The 21,777-nt window shown below is 37.6% G+C and overlaps 1 protein-coding gene across 1 annotated transcript in view; it reads left to right on the top strand.

Annotated features, from left to right (window-relative positions):
* The window catches only part of fbxl17 (F-box and leucine-rich repeat protein 17), a 216,716-nt gene that overhangs the window by 51,457 nt on the left and 143,482 nt on the right, over positions 1-21,777 (top strand). Inside the window, exon 6 of the mRNA XM_060881467.1 lies at positions 19,176-19,283. Coding sequence (XP_060737450.1) covers positions 19,176-19,283 — 108 coding nt within the window. The remainder of the gene's footprint in view (positions 1-19,175; positions 19,284-21,777) is intronic.

The raw sequence follows: 21,777 nt of genomic DNA, 5'->3' as shown, positions 1-21,777 counted from the left end.
TTGGGTCTATCAACAATTTTGTCAATCTTCTACTTCACTCTCTTGTACAGACATGGTTTCTACATTTAATGCTCTCACCACTTCCACCCTGAAAAGATTTGTCCTTCAGATAACCAGAGTTATTCCTGTCACCCTTAGCAGTTCACATACCCCCGAGTTTAGGGGCAGAGTGGTGGTAGGTGGCTTACAGGATCTCTTAGTCCTCCTCCATGCCTGGTTATCCTACCTGTCTATAATATGTTAAAGCTCGTTTCCCTGCCCTTCATGCTTTTGTACAGCTAATCATTCACACAGCAAGTCTCTTATGTAGTAAACAATTTTTGCTACTATTTTGGACACTACAAGTGGCTTTTATTTGGTAATTACTGATCCTTCTACATCATCCCTTCTTCCAAAGGAACTAGAAAAGACTAATGGATTCTAAATTATAAGCATGAATAACCTGCTCTAGGTATTTTAGTCAGGCTTTTATTTCTACCACAAAGGAGAAATTGTGCTTTTAAGGTGTACCTCTTCTGTCCTGCTCACTCTGCCCTTATTAATGTTGTTTTTTTTTTTTTTTAGACCCCGGTGCTGTATTAGATAGTTACTCACAACATCCTGCTTTCCCAGTAACCATTCCACATAGGCATCAACAGCACAGCCTGGGAATGGATCTAATCATACCTCACTGACCAGCACCATCATTTCCATCGCAAATATAAACCCTACACTGCACCAGATCTGCACACCGTCCCAATAATATATCCTCTTCCGCTTACTGCCCACATCAGTAGTGTCAAACTCAGCAGCACTTTTGTTAGACCCCGAGGAGTCATAATATCCATGAGTCTATATATATACATAAAGAAGAATTTATATAAACTCTTAAAGTGGATGCACTTGTAAGTAATAACATTTTATTATAGTGATTATAATAAAAGTTTTTTATTAAAAGCATACCGTATCAAAATAAATAAATACTACCGATGCATTTATTGGGTACCAGCTGCTGTGATGAGCAACAGGATTAGCTAAGTGAGATGACGCTTTTTCCCTGTTTCTGTTTGAAAGCTGCTAGACAGATATCTACACTAGAAGCACAAGGATATGAAGGATATGCTGGAGTTTAAAATATATGGTGTAATTTTACCCTATTAAATAACATACCATAAAGCTAGAAACTGCATTGTTTTTAATATGGAAAGATTGCTAGACTCAACATTAACACTTTCACAGCATTATGAAATGATGACCTTGTGACCTTAAGGGGACAAGTGAAGTTTGGACAGGCAAGTGAAAGAAAATTATATTACAATTCAATTTTTAAATTTTACAGACTCGACTAATAGCCTGGAAATAGCCAAAAAAAAGTAGCAGCCTTTGTGATATAGCCTTATTTTCTTTATGATTTAGTGATATAACAAAGTTCAATTTGGAATTTACCTCAGGCAACAGCAGCGAAGCACATCGTTTTCATTTTCTAAAATGTAATGCTTCAAGTCTCCGCAACCTGGCCAAGTATCAGACTTAAAAAAAAAAGACCACTGCATACAGATTATGAAAATAAAACGTTCCTACCTGGAGGGATGAATTATACTGGGCATAATAGTATAGTGATGAGCTGATGCTTGAGCTAAATAAAGAGTTTATTAAGTTTACATTTCTGACTTTGAGAACTTGGGTTTAATTGCATATGTACTATTAAGTTGTCTTTTTAACTTAAATGACAGTTTTCCTTGTCTGAAAGACAACCACATAGCAGAGCTTATTGTCAAACCCTGGACTGTTTGATAGAAGATTGTGCCTTAGATGATTATATAAATAATTAGTGTCATCATCGCTCCCTCTGCTGTCTGTTATCCACCTGAAATGCATGAGTGCTTCACATTTACCTATTTAATTGCATAGATCAGGAAAACAATTGTGATATTTCTTTTCTAATTTCTTCCCCCCTGTGGCTATTCCACTGCTACAACACCCCATGCTTCTCAATCAATTTTAGACACAAGCGTGTCATCAGGCGAACTACACGAAGGTCAAACGAGACAATAAACTCTTTTTTTGTGTGTGTGTATAAAAATAAGTATATAAAAAAATTAGTCATATAATATATTTGTTACGTTCAGCGATTACTTTCAACAAAATAATGCCTTTTTATAATCAGCTTATTAATTACATTTTAGGGTTTCTGTTTCTGCGTTTACTTTAGCAAAAAACCGACATTTACTTAGCTTTATGCTAATGCTTTTATTACAAAACAATGATAAACATTTGTCTATTTCCCAGTTAATTGATTTGTTTGTGCTACAGAATTTATTTTCTCATCATAAATTCTCTTATTTAAAACCTGCATTTAATGTTTTTTTCTGTACTGTGACAGTAGTTTGAAGTCATTGTGCTGCTGCCAGAGAAATAAACTGAGTCGTTTGTATTCTGGCATGTTGAACTTTTCATTGGGAAATGAATCAAGAGATTAAACAGACATGACAAGCAAACAACAGGCATTCCAGTAACTCACTCAGACAATGTGAAGATTAAATGTATTTTTCATTGGCAATGACACAATCTTATTGCATTTTCTTCTAAGACTAAATGGCCTTCACTTGCCTTTGCTTTGGCTTGATTAATATCAAACGGCCATTTCTGTGATTAGCTTGAACACAAGTTTGTTTCATGTAATGTTAATAGAGGATGAAGGCATAAGCTATTGTACAAATGAATAGACTTTAGCCATCTTGCACTTCCACTCTGATTAAGATTTGAGTCAGCACATCATCGGTTACCGTGGAGACAAATAAAATCTTGTGTTTGCACAAGAAGAAATATTTACAATCCAACACAGAAGCTTTCATTCTTGACTGCTAGAATGGTCTAAAGTAAAGCCTTTAATATATTCAGAAGATCTTAACTGGGCTCTGATGTGTTAGAAGTGTTAACTCTTTGTGTTAACTGTTAGTTATTGTGTGTTATTGTGTACGTTCCAAATACAATAGCTGTTAAATGTAATAAAATGTACCATATGGCCAAAAGTAAACGGACAGCTTATGGACCATTAACGGCCATACAGTATGTGCTTGTTGTGCATCCCATCCCTGATTTAGACCCTCTTTGTTGTTATAATAACCTCCACTCTTCTGGGAAGGCATTTCACAAGATTTTGGAGCATGGCTGTGTGGATTTGGGAGCATTCAGCCCTAAGAGCATTAATGAGGTTCTGTACACTGGATGTCCAACATGCAGCAAGTGTTTCAGTTCATCCCAAACGTGTTCATTGTGGTTGAGGTCAGGGTTCTGTCCTCATGAAGGTGTATTGTGTGCAGGGGCTTTGCTCTGCTCGAACAGATTTAGGATCTTTGGTTTCAGTGAAGGGAAATTACAAAGTTACAGAATATGAAGACATTATACACTTGTGTGCTTCCAACATTGTGGCAGTTTGAACCATATGTGGATGTGATGGCCTGCTGTCCACATACATTTGGTTACATATTGCACTCTGGTAGGGAAAATGTCCATCCATTAATTTCAGCAAAAACATTTAGCAAAAAAAAAATAAAAAAATCTATTCACTTATTAATGGAATTAATTAAATGAGTAGGCAAGCAGAAGCATTCATTTGTAAAGGATTCTAAGTAAAAATAGTAACTTGCACAAAAATACATTAATGTATAATTGAGAGAATCCAGAGATTTGAGGAACAGTAAGCTTACATCACTTTATAAAAGGACAATTACACTTGATCCAAATGTTAGTGTTTCTATGTAGGTTTGGTTTTCTGTAGAACATTTTCACCATTCATTTATTTTTCATTTTCAGCACAAACACTAAGAGAGATCATTACTATGCCAAATTATATGACGTTTTGCAAGGAATCACAATGCGTCTGCTGCTGATATGGCTGTTACTACAGGCAAGAATTTTGAAACGAGAGAATACATTTTTTATCAGCATAATAAAAGCAACTTTGAACTATTTCAGCTGAGCAATAAAGTTGGGCCACTTCCATCTAAATGAATATTACAGCAAGCTAAAAGAAATGATGTACAATTTCTTTTAACTGAAAACAGGACAGGTCTTAAATTGGATCCATGTGGGATGCATTTGTTTTTATTTGCTCACAAATCTTCTGCATTCACACATTTAGGTTTGTCGAATAAACATTTACTGCTGAGGCATGAAAGCAATATTTGTTCATCTCTTCAGCACTAATGAAGGTTTAACTGTGTGAAAATCCAATGATGAATCAATTAAATGCAAACTGCTGGTTATTATCTTATTCACTAATATTATAATGTGTTAAAGACTGATCCCAGACCACTGGGTATTTAATACAGAGTTGTGAACAAGACCGTTCCTCAGCTGTTTTGACCAACCATCTGTGATTAAGAGAGGTGAGAGTTTGAGGGAGAAAATGGCACTCCGTGATGTGCACCTGCTGATTTTATTTTACTTTAAGCAGTGTGGGTTTTGTGTCATGTCTAAAACAGTGGTGACTGCTTTATGGCTTTGGCATTTAGCCCAGGTCATAAAAACTGTGAAGGATTTTCATTGGCACTATATAGTTCTTGTAATATCGTATTAGGAACCAGCTGCTGAACTGGGTTTTACCATGTCTGGGATGTACACTGTATGGCCAAATGTACGTATGTGCACACACAACCATCGTAGTCATTTGTGCTTCATGAACCTGTTCTGTTCTGAATCTCTGTCTTTCGGTTATAATCACCTCTGCTCTTCTGGATAGACCTCATGCTATATTTTAGGGGCATATTTGTGTTTATTTAGCCACAAGAGGAGGTACTGATGTAAGGTGAGGAGGTCTGGAGTGCTGTCAGTCTTTCAGTTCATCCCAAAGGTGTTAAGTGGGATTGAGGTCAGGGCTCTATGTAAGACACTCAGGTTCCTCCAGTCCAACCTAGCACACTGTTTATGAAGCACAGGAGCTTTGTCATGCTGCAGAAGGTTTGGCCTCCGTAGTTCCAGTGAAAGTAAACTGGCTACAAGTGTGTTTCCAATTTTATCATAACAGTTTGGGGAAAGTCCACATATTGGTGTAAAAAAAAAAAAATGTAAATAAAAACAATCAAACAAAAAACCCCCAGTTACAGTGTACCTATGTAGCTTAAAAAAAAGTAAGTGTCATTCACTAGTACGTTGATTTCCATAAGATATGTGTATATAGTAGGATATGATTATTTTCCAGAATTTGTAAAATATCGATAAAATGAATTAATCTTATTAAATAAACGCTTGTTATCAGCACTTGAAAAAGAAAAAGCTGCCTTATTAAAAATCACCTGATAATCATCTCCCAGTAACTAGAAATGTTTGTTTGGCTCCTTTCTCTTCTATTGGGTCGTGTGTTGTTAACAGTTGTTCTGCAGCCAGCTATTAGAAAGTGTTGGAGACATTTTGGCTTCACTTGGTAACCACCGTCATGCCGTCCGCCATGTGTACACATCCTGGCCAGCGTCTGTAGTAGAAAACCGCTGACAGGTCTGAATTATGTGAATGAATTATGTGGTGAATTATGCACTGCTTTTACCCTTAGCTCATAAACAAAACACGTTTTGCCCAAAACTCAAGCAACATATAAAAATAAATGATGTTTAATGATCTTAAAATGTTTAAGATTTCTTTTCACCACAGTATTAAAGAAGGTAATTATTCCAATTGTTCCAATAGTTTTTTCCCCATTTCTGACACACGCTATGGGAAAATGGACAATTAAACTCAAATACATCATACATATCGATTCTAGATAATTCAATTAAAGCTGATAGTGAAGGGTTTTTAATTTGAGTTCAGTGGTGAGAGTACTGATTTTAATAACAGCCAGAACACAACACTCAAAAATCTTTTTTTTTATATATATATTTAATTGTATTACTCAGTTTAATGTAAGTTGAGAATAGCTTAAGAAAAATATGAATCCTGAAGTTGCCGTGTAAATATGATTTTATTTTTTAAAACCCCATAAGCCCAAAGATTTTCAAAACTTCCCTTACAAGTAGTTTATTTAAAAATATTTACTATTTTTTGATTAAACCATAATGGTTTTGATGTTAAATATTTTTGCTAAAATATTGAAAATAACAAAATTAGTATAATGTGACTGTTGACTATAAGCATTAGCATTAGTGTTTCTTTTAGACTCACTGTGAACTGGCTAAATGGCAAAAATACATTTAAAAGATGTCAAAAGTCCCTGGAAAAAAAAAGAATTTCACATTTAGTATTTTGTACATTTGTAAATTCCGCTGCTTATTTCAGTTCAATTTTTTTGGTTTAGTTTTACATCCACACATCCGCCGTTGTTCCTCGTTGCTCTGGTTGAGAGAGTGGCCATTGTTTCAGCACAGTGGGTGTGAACTGTGGACTTGATTTGCACACAGCTCTCAGGATCTTTAAACAGATTTCGTTTTGATGATTTATAGAATGGTTGTTTGCACTATTTCTTTTTGTGTTGGCTTTAAGGTTTAGGGCCATTTTTTATGAAATATCTTGCAATATGTTTTGGTGAAATTCAGGTGTATCTGTGTGTGTATGTGTGATGGATCATGCTCACACTCTTATTGGATTTCCTCTTCAGTTCTGAGCAGCTTGAGATGTGAGCCAGAGTTCTTAGCTGTTTAGCAATAACAGTGACAAATGTTTGGGAAACCAGACGTTTCCAAACAGGAGCAAGACATGACATTTAGTTAATGCACTTAAAGGAAAAAAAAAAACAGTATTTCTGTAATTAGTAAAATGTGAAAGGAGTAAAGGTTTTAATTATCTAAATCAAATCCATTTTATAGTGTATATAAGTAGCTGGTACGTTAAAGTAGGAATGATTCACTATATATATACATATTTATTTTTTTTGTCATGTACTCTTCTCTATATAATTAAGCTATTATAATTAAAAAAACGAATGAGTCAACTAAAGAGTGTAACTGAAAATGTTCAACTGCATGTAGACACATTAAGTTTGTGAAACCGCTTTACATAAAGAACTCTAAAATTAAAAAAAAAGAGCCTTTTTTTCAGTGCAGCTTCCAGTGGCAGCTGCCTGCATGACTAGCGTTATTAAAAAAGAAAGAGAGAAAATGACAGTTAAAAAGAAAAAATAAAACACTGACTAAAACAATGCTACATTTTCATTCGAGCAAACAAAAATGCAGAGTCGGTCTGTCAGTTTTTGATAAGCTTTTCTTTTGATAAACAAGTCTGTGTGCCTTTTACTCAGACTTTTCTGAACACATTAGAATTAGCCAGAATTGAAGTTTTGTGTTTGTGTGTGTGTGTGTGTGTGTGTGTGTGTGTGGCAGACAGCAACAATAGTGAGAAAATAAGTGTGTGCTGATGTATGAGGGTTTAGTGTGTAGGAATTATTATTCTTTTTTCCCCTCCATGTTGCTTGCTCGTGATGAGAGATGCTGGGAGATGGGAAAACAGGCCACGGTTCTGGCAGCGCATTCACACAGCAGTGACTTGCTGCTTGTTGCTACACTAAAGTGCTCATGGCTTTTTTTTTTTCGTAAGTAAACAGAAACTCTCCATGGTGAGAGGAGGAAGGACAGAAAGGACAGAACAGTTAGAAGGTTTATTATATGACCAGTCTGCCACAAGCTTCCACCTCCTACTTCTTCTGTCATTTATGGATCGCATAAATATGACTAAAGCGCCATAAATGACATTAAAGGCACCTGCATTTTGTAAAGTCTTGTTTTAAATGTCTGATATTAACTCCATCCAGAATGTGATTTAATATAGAATTTATGTTTTTTATTGCCATCTAAACGACTCGTGATCATTGTAAGGACTGTGATGTGATGGACTGTTAAATACACTTAAGAAAAGGTTATTAATTCTCAATGTTTTGAAAGAAGACAAACAGAAAACACAAACTCAAAACAAAACAGAGCTTCTTGGCTCACAAACACACAGCGGCTTACAAACCACATAGTATACAGATAGAAAGAAAGGAAAATAACTGAGAGAGAAAACACTATAAGCAGATCACAAGTGTTGTACTAAACAAACCCTGTCTAAATACACTTCTGAAGAGGGTGTGTGTGTGTGTGTGTGCGCATGTGTGAGGCACATAAACCTGATAAGTGAGACACCACAGACAGGCTTTTGAAAGAAAGAGATTTTACTTCGATGCATCACTGAGCTCCGTTTGTTCCACTGAGTCATAAAGCTGGAGTTAAAACTAGAAAATGTTGATTGATAGCTTGATTAATGGTGCTGTCATCGGAAATCTAACTGTTCCCATGTATTCTGAAGGAAGAAGTGTTTATTCAAAAGTTTTTGAGAAGTGGGGTGCCAGAAACATGCAGAGTGATTATTGTAAGAGTTTTGCTCGGTTTTTATGTGTTAAAGAACCGAAATGAAGCAAGTAGGTAACGTTTTAATAATGAGAATAAAACCACCACCATTTTTGTACGATTCAAAATATTAAAATGGATGGATGTAATCCATGTATACCACTATTAACAGACCGATGCGCATTGCTAAATGTGATCTCAGTGAAGCCAGACTGACGATTATGGTTCAGTTTAAAGGTCACACACACAAGAAATATTATTATTATTATTATTATTATTAATAATAATAATAATAATAATAATAATAATAATAATAAGAGGAATAAGAATGTGTAATGGTGATTTCTAGGATTTTGCCGGCTCTCCTGTTCTCTCTGTGCTTGAGTGAATTTAGTCTCGTTAGCTCAGCAGTATTAAATGTTTGATGTGGCAGATTTATTTAAAACTGTGTAGAGATGGTGAAATAGTGGCACTGTTACTCGTGTTGCTGCTTCACAACTGCAGGGTTCCTGGTTTCTGGAGCTCAAGTTACTGTGTGTGGAGAGTGTGCGTCTCTGTACCCACAGATACAAAGCTACGTGTGCTTCTCCAGTTTCCTCTCACTTTCCAAAAATATGCCTACAGTATGTGAGTAAACTGGAAACTCCATGATTCCCTTAGGTGAGAATGCGTGTGAGAATGCATGTGAGAATGCGTGTGAGAACGGGTTTGTGAATTGCGTGTGTGCGACTGTGTGCGTGAATATGCGTGTGTGACTGTGACACAGTGACCCTATTTGACCCTATTTAATGTCATGATCTGTTTTAATGTTCTGTACACAGGTGTCCTTTAGGGCCAGTTTGACCACAGGCTGTTTTAGCTGTATAAATCAGAACATTTTATTCTGTCTCGCCACTTGAATGACAGGGTTGAGATGTTGCTAATATCCTTAAAATGGCTCCAGGTCTCACCACATATGCTGTCAGCCACGTCCAAGGTATAAACTCGACATTTGAGCTCTTCATAGCACCATCACCTGAAATGGATATACTTGAGATGACACCAGAGAAGGGCTATATTTCCAGAAACTACGTCTCTAAAGACATTTTATGTTCTCTCCCTTGTCATACTCTGATGACAAAGAAACAAGGCAGGGTCGACAAGAGCCTGACAAACTCTCAGCAATTTTGAATGTGTGGGACAAGTGTCCCATAGGTCCAGTGATTACCCTTTCTTTGCAATCCATGCCCTCATGTCACTTTTGATGAATGTCAAACAGGTCAAATGCAGTATAAAATATGTGATGCACAGTCCAGCTATGCCTGAAGTATGCAGGTGTAGGCTGGAAAATGAGGTTGGTACTAAGGGCTGAAGAACTGAATGGTCAAAAGATTACTTGTGATGATTTTTTCACTTTGTATGCCCTGGGTAAGGAACCGCTGAAAAGGAAGGTTAGCATATCCACAGAAAGGTCTTAAAGACCAGCAAAACCTATGTGAAATATATCGCACAGAGAACACACAGGCTCTCTGAACATCATGTGCACAGTAGAGCAGACACAAGGCTGGACTGTTTCTAAAACTGCTCTTCATATTCTGTTAAACCCATTTTGCTGACTAAATAACTGTTTTGTATTTTACAAATCCATATTCGGATACATAGCACTTACATTAGCATAGAACAATCCCTGACAATATGCTCAGGTTTACATTTTATACGTGTGTTTTTGTCTATAAAGAACTTTTATGTGTTCTTTACTGATCTGATGATGATGATGATGATGATGATGATCTGTTTGACAAACACAATCTTTCTAGTTGTTTGAAATTGTGTTGGTTTTTCCTGAGCTCAAATTGACAGCGAGGATAATACATGCTACTATACTTGATAACAATGATTGTTTTTCTTTCCAAATGTTATAAATAACTCTATATATACTGCGTTTTTACTCTTTTTCACCTCACTCACTATCCTCCGTACTTTCACCCAGTCACTCTAATTGCTCATCATCTAGCACGAGTAAGTGAACCAGCAATAACTATCCTCTCATTAGGAGGAAACCACAGTCCGTAAATGTTGATAAATCATCTTTATAAACACTAGAAGATTACTGTTATATAATACTAATAGAATATAGTAGAAAAAAACATGCAACTTTTGTTTATTAGAAACTGAAAGAAAGGAGCTGAAAAGCAGTGGGACCGAACCGAGTGAACAGATTAGTGTCATTACAGCAGCAGAGAGAAAATTAGAAACTATAGTTTGTTGTGAATGTGAAGATTTTTGTAGCACATGAGTTGGGGACAGTGTGGATGTTAATGATGACGGGATTAGGTTAGTTTTCACAGCCCCCGCAGTCAGGAGGAGGCTTCGGTGTGCCATGCGCATTACTTATTTAATTGTAAAGTATTTATGTTATCTAAAAAAAATCTGTGTTTTTTGTTTATTACATTGAAGAATCTGAAGCTGACTCGGAGGTGATTCAGGACAAAAACACCCAAGCCACATTTCTGATAATTGATTGTTGATCAAGTCAAGAAGCTTTTATTGTCATTTCAACCACATATAGCTGACGCAGAACATAGTGAAATGTTTCTCCAGGACCATGGTGATGCATACAGTAGTACACAAACAGAGCTACATAGAAATACACAGAGCTAAGGACTTAAAGGTGGGGTGTACGATGATTGAAAGCCAATGTAGACATTTGAAATCACCAAAACAAAAATGCCCCTAACCCAAATGGGTGTCACCCCTGTTTTGATAGCTCTGTCCCACACATACATTTGTAACCCAGGCAACTATTATGGCAGAACCTGCTGGGGCAGCTGGCCGAGGGGATATTTTTATCAATTAATTAACTCAATTAGTAATACTATGGTAATACAGATCAAATGTGTTTTTGTAGTACTGTGTGTTGTACCGTGAAAGGTTTAGCTACCTTTCATGCGGAAGACGACGTTCAACACCTAGAACCCGAGGGAGAGGTAACGGCAGGTATCCGCCATGTCAGTGTTTCAATTGCTTTCGACTGATGTCACACATGCGCACTGAACACTCTCTCCTCCACAAGACATGCCCCTTTCTGCTCATTGGCTACACGTTTGTTTTGTTTGTGGGCCTGACTCAGTTTTCTGAAGCATTTCTCAAACATCGTGCACCCCACCTTTAAAGTAAGTTAGTCCTAGCCACATAAAGTACATCTGTGCAACCTGGTGCAAACAGTGGAAGATAAAAGACAGTGCATGCAAACAATACAAAACACTAGAAGACAAAACACAAAAGCAGCGCTGACCAGTGTACATACCGTATATTCCATAGTACATGTGCAAAAATACAGGAATGAACACTTAATATAATAGCAGAAGTTATATAAGGTGTTGTAATGACCTGTGCAAAACAACAATTGAGTGAATGTGAAAGTGTGCAAAGAGCAAAAACAGCATGTAGACAGTTTGATATCAATGGTAAAGATATTGTGCTCTGTACAGATCAGTTCAGTTGTTGAGGAGTCCGATGGAAACTGTTACACAGTCTGGTCGTGATGGCCTGAATGCTCAATGATCAGAGATTTGAATGTGATGATCAGATCTATGAAGTCATGTAAAGATTTAAGTATTTGTTTCAGTTTGTATTTCTTCTTAAAGCAACATAAAATCCTGTAGCATCCCGCAGTCCGCTGAGGAAAATGATTAAAATGCGCAGCAGTCATCCTGTTTAAGCTAATGTTTATTCAAGCATTAGCACGTTGCCTCCGCATTGATAAATATTTTTGAAAATGTGTCCAAAAAGGCAATAATGCAATCAGAGCATGTTCAAGGTCGGCCAGTCTTCCTGCTGAGCCAGAGAGGACCGCGCCATTACTCGCTGCTAAAAGTCCACTGCTGAGTTTGCTAATTAGTGCTGTGGTGTTAATTGATAAATATTCCCTGTGGCATAATTATGACTGGTTTGTTGTGTGTGTGTGTGTGTGTGTGTGTCAGAGTGGGGTGTGTGTTTCTAATGAGAAGACTTGCATTGTCGGGAGTAATGTACTAGAAATTTCTCGAAGGCCTTCACAGAGGAATACACACACCTATACTTACATTATACTTATCCCCATCAACTAACATATACATATTTTCTTTCCACATAAACCATGACCCTCACAAACTTATTGATATTATGTTTGCATGGCAGCTGCACAAAAATAGCTCATTGAATTTACATCATTCAGAAATGTCCATCGGTTCCACACAATTGAAATGAGTGACATTAACACAACTAGTTTCATTACATTCAAAATGATTTGAGTGTGTATTTTAACCAGAGCTGAGACTTGAACCCTACAACGCTTGTGTTTTCTAAGAGTGAAGTTACCACTGCACTATTCTACATACAGGCTTTAATACAGGCTTTAATACGGGCTTTAATACAGGCCTAAATGTATTAAGGATCCCCGAGGATGGAGCAGTCGAGAAACCGACATAAACAACAACATCTCATGTAAACTATACATAATAATTTTTCTTAAATCTGACTGACCAGATATTTCTTATTTCCAGTTTGGAATAATGTCAGATTTACTGAATAATAATTGTACAGTCCAGTATTATTTGTAGTTTTTAGCCTCAATGCCATTACTCTTTACAGTTCCTCTTCTCTATCTGTGTGCTTTACTGCTTGATAATCACACTATCCAGCATCACCCAGGAGAAGAAGACGGCTTCCATTTAAAAGCCCTTCTCTTCCTCATGTCTTCATAAAGAGATTTTTCTTGCCAGATGCCGCTGTCACATCAGACTCTCTGGTTATGATCTAAATCTTCATCCAGATTTCTGTAAAGCTTCTGCATAACTGCATACTGACAAAGGAGATACAAATGAAATTGAATTCAAATGAAATTCAAGCACTGCAAGCGTTGCACTACTGGCTTAAAGACGCTGCTAGTATGGAAAAACTTTTTAAAAACTTGTTTGCTAAAGGGATTGCGTTTAGCTTTCAGTAACGTAGCCGTAGAAATCACGTTTTAGCTCGGCTTTATTCTTTCTGCTTTACAAAGTAAGATACACTCATAAAAGAAAAAAAACAAAAAACAACTCACAGTCATGTGAATATTACAGCTGAGACTATCCAGAAGCGAATAAAAATGAATAAAGAGGGTAAAGGCATGCAAGTTATTAAAGACAATCACATTCAGAAAGGGAAAGTATTACTATTAATATTGTTTAAGCATTCAAGTTACTCCTAATAATGAAGGAACCTTTTGGAAAGCCAACGTACTACAAGAGTCCCCATCTCCATACACACACACATTGCAGGATCAGAAAGCTGACACTAGGCTTACAGTTACATGCATAACACCGGATGTGTTAACACGAGTTGATCATGAGTACTAGTGGTGTTTCATTCATGTATAAATCGTTCTTGTTCACTTCCATGTATTGACTCACATTTTTCTTTCGCTTGCTCACCTGCCTGTTTAAAACACGTGTCCGCTGTTAGACCTTGTGCTGTGGAGGAGCAGGTCACTGGTTGGACCTATGGAAAGAACACATCTCTGATACTTGATGAGTCATGATGCTGATGACTTAAAGTTGACTATTGCAAATGTTTTTTTTTTTTTTCTTTCCCCAAACAAATCAGTTGAAAAAATATAGGAAAATAGAATAGTTCTGCTGCTATCATTTGAGGCAAACATAGTTATTAAACATCATTTTTCAAGTACATTTGTAGATATGCACATTTTATCATACCAACAGCAAGAGCCACTGAATGGATTCAAAAGAGTTGAATTACTTGGAGGAATCAAATTGTCCACCACTAGTGATGACACTTTGGATTAATGAAGAAATGGCACGATGAGGAAGTTTTGAAGGACAGAGATCATTTCCCTGAGCATTTTCGGGACAGGCTGTAAATAGTTTGGTATAATATTAATGCTATAATAATTGATCTTTTTTTAATTTGTTTGTTCTGGGGTGTGTAAACTTTTGCACTCGGCTATATTTCATGAGAACACAGCATGTTTATGCCTAGCAGTAACATTTATAACTAGGGTTAATGATGTAAGTATTGTTTTATGAAGGCAGACTGCTGTAGTGCTTGTTAACACCATGTTAATGATGTTTGTGTTACAGGTTAGAGAGGATTTACTACACTGTGTCTCCTCGCTGCTTATTAAACTAACACCTGCTACCTTTTCATTTGAAACAGCAAAAAAAAGTTTTTTTGCTGGTCATTATAAGTTTCCCTCCGAGTCTGGACCAGTCTAATAAATAACGCTGCCTTTCCATGAGCTTGTTCCAGGCGCAAACATTCATCCCTCCCCTGTGTAGAGGCTTTTCACACATGGGTAAAGCACTCAATTAACCTGATTGATCACCCTCCGATTGACCCATGGAGAACGAAGGCAATCCATCTCATTGATAAAGCTGCACAAATTAGCCGGGCTTCAGACCCTGGCGTGTTTGTTCAGTCAGCCCATGTATTCAGCGCTATTTATTTTCTCATCCCAGAGTGCTTTTCTTCTCCTTAGGTGGGAAGAGCTGGAAAGCAGGAAAGGAAGGAAGTAAAGACAGAAAAAACGATGGCTTTATTGAGAAAATGGATAATCAGCAGTTTTGATGCCTTGTTGCAGTTTCTTTTCATATACTTCAGTGAGGAAAATGGCCAACTTTACCATCTCATTAAAAGGGACAATAAAGCTGCACAAGTGGTCCTTTGTCTTTGCAGGCTAAGTGGGTGTCATAAAACACCACACTCACTTCACCTTGTTCTCTACGGAATTCAGAAATCTGTGCCTGTGTATTGTTAACCAGCGGTAGAGGATTTGTTGAGCTTAGGTGTTTAATGACATAACCAATCACCCACACACACACCACACACACACACTGTGTGCTGTACTGGAGTTAACAGCGAGGTGTAGGTGAGACAGTAACTTTAGGCCAGAATTTGATTGACCATTCAAGATTTGCTGGGTCTGTCATTCTGTCACAGTTCTCTGCAGCTCGTATTAAAGCTATTAAGTCTGAATGCAGCAATCTTTTTTTTTTAGAAAGCATGATAAATACAAGCCATCGTGCACACTTACCTGTAACAGCATTAAATTCACCCAGTTATAATACAAAAATTGTAGAATAATGATTAGTAATAATTTGGGTGTGCTATTCTACAGAGATTTTACAGAGAAAATATACAGCTGTACAATAACACAGAGAGTGTGATATTTACCTGATGATGATAAGGGGATTAAAAACACTAGATATAGAGGAGGGATACATTATCGAAAGAACATGAACATTTTCAGCTTTAAAATAACAAAACAGACAAAGAAACAAAACAAAAAACCACCATCTCCATAATTGGAGAAATTGAGGTAGTGTGTTTCACACTTTGGGAGCTTCTACACTAAAAGAAAACACTTCCTCTGAGCTATTTGTTCATTATGATATGTTTTTGGGTGTTTGATGAAAAAAAAAGCAAGCACAGGAAAGAACCGTTGCCCTAAATAAAATTTGAAGTTTTTATCCTACATGATAGATTTTATGGTGCTGCCATGACTGGAATAAAAGACATAGATCTGAAGATGAGTGATCTGTTTTGATTTTGTCAGCTCAATTACACAGCTATCTGTCTTCATTTCTCTTTCCAGTCTGGTGTTTTTTTTTTTTTTTTAGACATTCTTCAGTTTGAATGTCCATCCTGTCCTCATTCAGGCAATCCCTCTAAATCCATAATCACTCTGTCTTGGTTAATTGTTAGTATGGCTGCTCTCTGGTCTTGCTCTATGGAGCTTGTTAATTCTACAGTAATGAGACAGAGATGCTGAATTCAAGCCAGATGTGCTCTTTTAAAGTTAACAGATGTTTTTATGAAGAAAATACAGCACAGTATAACCATAAACCACAAAGATGAAACTTAGCTTAGAAACCAGTCCACACTGACATCTATGATCAACGATCCAGGATGTGACTTGTCATGTTTTGTGTAAATTTTAGGCTTTAGTAGCATTAAACCTATTGCTTGTGTTGAAGATCAACAGTCATGCTTGGCTGTTTAGTAGCAGTGAGTTATGCTATACATTTCCTTATACAAGTAATTCCTTGGAGTCATATTCTAGAAGAAACTTCAACAATGTTACTGCTTCTGTATTGGTTTGTAGTAGTACTACTAGCAGGCAGTAGTAGGGTAAGACGCTGTGGTGGGTTTCACACTGGTCTGAATCAGAGTATGATATTTCCAGCTCCTGGGTTTCAGACTCGCGTGATTCTGTTTCATTTTTTTAAATTATTATTATTATTATTATTATTATTATTATTATTATTATTATTATATTTTCTGCTACTACGCACATAATGGCACCTCATTCTCTGTCCCACAACATTCCCAGCTGGATTAAATCTAATAAAGCACAAGCACAGGTTACTTTACTACTTGCGAATCCGAGTAGTTGTTGTTCACGTTCACGGGAATCACATCACAATTCCAGTGCAGCCAATTTCACCGCTCCTCCTACAGAAAGTCTTGTGTTTGGTACCGCGGTGCTCTTCCTGGTCCACATGACAGATTTCTCATTACCAATTTTTCATGCGAAATCTGATCTGTTTTAGACTAAACTTCCAGTGTGAAAACCCCTAAAAAGTGGACTCATGTTTAACATTGTTAACTTTTTAAGGGCCACATGATGTTTTACAAGACATTTCATTTCACACTCACCAAAAAGGAGTTAAACAGTGTCCTCCTCTCAGCAGCAAGGCAGCTCAGCACTTCAGCCCGAACTCAGCACCGTGTATTTATATGAGGCTTTGATATTTATTGTCACAACATGGAGATTAAATAATAGAATAGATACCGTTTGTAGTTCATTTACAGGCTCGTGCCTATGTGTAACTGCTGCTCCTGTAATGTTGCTTCATCATTGAACCTGTGCTGCAGCCTTAATCACTGTTGCAGTTATGCTTAAGGAAATGTTTACTTTAAATGAATTAGTTTGGGATTTTTTCTTTGTTTCACAGGTTATGTCTTCATGTAGGTAAGCAGTAGCTCAATGGTTAAGATGGTCTACTGATGTGAAGGTTGTGAGTTTAAATCCCTGCACTGCCAAGCTGTCACTAGTGGGCCATTGATCAAGGCCCTTTAACCCTCAATTGCTCAGTTGTATAAAAATGAATCCAGATCGGATAAATGAAAGTCTCTGGATAAGGTTGCCTGTGAAGTGCTTTAAATGTAAATGATGCTCTAGATCGTGACAGCCTTTTGACTTCATACCAGCATTTCTTCTTTTGATTTTTATTTGGAGTATTTTTATTAGGACTTGCTTTTTAAGTGCAGATGTGAAATGATGAAATTTTGATGAACTGTTCTCATGACAAAAAGCAGTCTTTTCCTCTTCAAACTTTCTTATTGATGCAGACGTTTCTTTAATAAACAAATGTTTTAGTCCGCTTAATAATTTTCAATCTTATTTGAGCGAATACTCGCGCCTTTCTTAATGTGCATATTTGTGCTTGTCTGCTTTCTACCTCAGTCCTCATCCGTCTGCTGCACAGATGTAAGCAAACGCCCGAAGTAGAAGCTTTTTGAAGAAGTAGCATGTGCTGGGATGTTTGCTGGGCCTTTTTTCTGTTTGAAAATGCCTAGTTGACACATTTGTTTTTTGTGTAATATTTTAAAAATTCTCCAGTATTGGTTGTATTTGAAAAGGACAAGTATTTTTTTTTTTTTGTGCGCTGGTATGTTTCTGATCACATTAGACCTTAATACTTGGAGATCCTTTATCCTTATCTTTTAATTGTTTATCACATTTATTTTGTCGCACTATATTGCTATATCATTTATATTGTGTTTTTGTTTTTTCCTGTGTGTTAAATTGACAAATCTAATTTCTGTGCTGTCTGTACATTTGGCTAATTAAGAGTTCTCAAATCTCTAAAAGCCTGTCTGTGTTTGTGCTTTGTTTTAAATCAGTTAGATCAGCGTTGAAGGCTTGATGGATTAAAAGCACTCTTCATCATTAACATTAATCACCCAGCTATTCTTCTTGTCTGAGGCCAGTTCAACGTTGCTGAACTTGAAAGCACTGGGTGTGTCTAGACTGTAGTGACGGAGGAGCCAGGGGTGTTAAAACACAGCTAATATTTCCTTACCCTGCCTTTCTCGGCCTTTCCATCTGTTCTCTATCTTATCCTTGCCTTTGTCCCGCTCTTATTCTCTCCCACCCTCTTCGATTCTTTCTCCTCTCATTAGTTTTAGATCTCCAGCACACAGTGTTGGTTCTGTGGCTCAGTGCAGATTGATTTCAGATTTATAGACAGTGACACCCATAGCGGGGAGAAGATCTGGGGTGAGCTGCACATTGCCTTGCTGCTTTCAGCTCTGTCTATCACTCAGCACTCGGAATTGACCTAGTGTCTTTGTTCCTTCTGCTCTAGACAGCATGTAAAATCACAGCCTTTCTGTCTTTGCTCACTGTGCGTCTGAAGTGTAGGTCTGTGTCCTCAGATGCACACAAATATAAACGTTTCTTTCATATGACAGAGTGGAAAAATACAAACTTGTAAGAAACTGAATAAACAGATGTTAATGGATATACGGTTTCAGCCATATTTGTTATCTTGATTATTAGCAAATGTTTTTTGTTCTGTGATGTCCCTTGTTTGTCCTTAAGCCCACGGTGCTTCAGAAATATCCACTAGGTGCTGTACCTTCTTTGCCTTTCCAGATCTTCATCATATTTCACTGTAGCTTTGTGATTTGAGATCCATCTTTTCACACTGACTTTTTATCATCCCTCTTATTTTTATTTATTCTTTTTTAAAATGTTGAAGATTTTGTATGGCCTCTGCAAACGTATGACCTCAGCTGTGTTTGTGCTGGAGAACACTTGATGCTTATTGTCTCTTATTTTCCTATTGTTCGCAGGTGACGGACAGATCGGTGCAGGCGTTCGCAGAACACTGTCCAGAGCTGCAGTTTGTGGGCTTCATGGGCTGCTCGGTCACCTCACAGGGAGTTATACACCTCACCAGGGTGAGTGATGCCTTCTAGATCTCCACCAATCAGCACATTCCTTGCGCACTTGCAAAAATGACTTACTTCTCCAAATTCACCAAGGAGCAAGTCTAAAAACAGACATTTGCCAGTAATCAGAGGAATTTCATCACCCACACGTTCACACCAAAGCGAAACCCTTCCTCACAGATTACTCAAACTCTGGTTGAAGTTTTCTCCTTTACTTTTAAATCTCATTAGAGTGTAATGAGGTGAATTGTAAGACTGTGAGAACACCCTGCTGGTTGTGCATTACCATGCTAATGAGAGCATTTTCTGTGGTTGAAGATTTCTCCCTCATGGTCGCATCAAACGCAGAGCTGTAATAGTCTAAAAGGGAATGATAAGATATGTGTGTACAAGTGTGCACTATTTTCTCACACGGAGGCCAGGATTAATAACACACTCGAAACAAGCTGTAGGAGGTCCAGCAGTCCCATAATGTCAAATATTTTTTAGTAACCGAATGCTAAAAGTAGCCTTCATTACTTATTGTATGTATACTATAGTATCATGTTGTCTTAATGAAGGTTTATATAGTTCATTATTGTGTGTTTATTCACAAATCCTTTAAATTGCTTTTCATAAATATAAAGTGCCATTATCTACCTAAGCTACACTTAGAGTCAGAAGCTCAGCCTCGAGGAGTGGAACTAAACTGCTGTGTCTCACATTTCATGGGGAGTTCCTAAAAATATCATTACATTTATACGATTCACTTGGTGGCAGTGTTTACGTAGCAACAGTCATTGAAATGAGGTCGCACATCCACCTTGCATCGCATTCTCTTTCCAGATTTTTATTTCCATTTCATTTAGCGCCTGAACCCGGAATGGAAAATAAGCTTGCTCTCCACCAGAGGGACCTGCTTTATTCAGCAGATCACAATCCAGAACCCCTCTTCCTCTCTTCCTCGCGTCCTACAATCAGCTCCTACTGAGACTTTTCCACTCTGTGTATCCGGATTATGAATCAACACCAAAGTAAAGGTGTGTGAGAGCGAGCCAGAGAGGCAAGATAGACAAGAAGAATGTTGAATATGTGATCTGGAGATTTGATTATTTTCATAGTTAAATCATTTGCATGCACTTTTTTTTGTATTAGTGTTTGTTCTTACGTCACAGTAAAGTGAACAATACAAAGGGCAATAAGTATTCTTCAATTTAAGTCCAAAAACAATGTCATGCACTGCAAGGCTTGGCCTTCTTGGTGAGCAGATTATTGAAGTTTATTATTGCCTCAGAAGGCAATATGAGTCTGCTTGCTATGAGTCTGCTTTACTCTGCCCCTGCCCTTGCTATACTGGAGCAGCTGTTTAGAGAGCAAATCCTCCATCTCGCATGTACTAAGTTCTCATAAATAAGCCTTTGCTTTTCTTCAGCTATTTAATGGTCTCTCTCCAGGATCATTTATATCTGCCATCAATCTCATCCATCATCATCTTCCACAGAAATGAGTCTCATTCAGATACGGAATTTTTGATGACTCTCCGGGCCCGAGATCATCCTGCCTTTATAATCAGAACCGTCACCTCACCGTTCAAAAAGTCATCAGAAAAGCAGTCTATTACTTTTTATTAACTTCTCATATCCCTCTCTTTAATTTGCATTAAGTACTGCTTCCTTAGCATGGCACAGATCTGATTTGAGTAAAGGAGTTTTAATCTGAGCAGACAGGCAGTTCTTTGGAGCCGTGCGTAGACACTGAGAGACAGTAAGAGATGTTCCTCAAGATAAGCAGGCAGTCAGGGTAAATTCCCAGACTTTCAATGCATGGCCTTCCTTCTACTTTAGCTGCCTTTTCCTTTATCCACCGAACAGCGCTGTTATTTTCCAACACTGCTGTGTACGCCTGCTCCCATTTTCTCACAGGAGAACAGGGGAATTTGAACTCAGGGAAAATAAATCACCATCTTGTCTGTTCTGAGTGTTGCGAGCCTTTATGGCTGTATTAATGATTTTATTGATGTATGTTTTCATCTCGGCTTTTTGTAATGGATATGGAGCACGAAAGGTTGGACGGATGTTGATTTTGCTTCTTGAGCGTGTTCTTGCACCTCAGAGACGAGTTCAGGAGAGGTCATACATGGGTAATATATGCTGGAGGAGGTGTGTGGACGGATAGAGCAGAGGCAGCTGGCAGAGTATGAAGACCATCTCCGTTCAACTGCAGGAGGTTTCCTGCTTTCCTCTCCCAGTCTGAACTCTGGCCTTGATGCCTACGCGCTTTCTCTTTCTTCTTATGCTAGATGACTGCCAGGATTCATCTATCCTGTTGGATCACATTCATGTAGGTGCTGCTTTTATGAAATAAAAAAGTGTGTGTGGGGGGTGGTGGGGTGGTGGCAAGAGAAGCACCTTGAATAGACTTTCATAAGTTGGAGCCCTGCAGCTTTCCATTGGCACACATATAGGTTTAATATAACATCTCCCCCTCTTCACTCTACCACACATACCTCCGTCATTTGGAAGTG

The sequence above is a fragment of the Tachysurus vachellii genome, chromosome 11 (genome assembly GCF_030014155.1).
Source record: "Tachysurus vachellii isolate PV-2020 chromosome 11, HZAU_Pvac_v1, whole genome shotgun sequence".
Taxonomy (NCBI): domain Eukaryota; kingdom Metazoa; phylum Chordata; class Actinopteri; order Siluriformes; family Bagridae; genus Tachysurus; species Tachysurus vachellii.
Note: the sequence above shows the minus strand (reverse complement) of the source record. Positions and strands in the feature narration are given on the sequence as shown.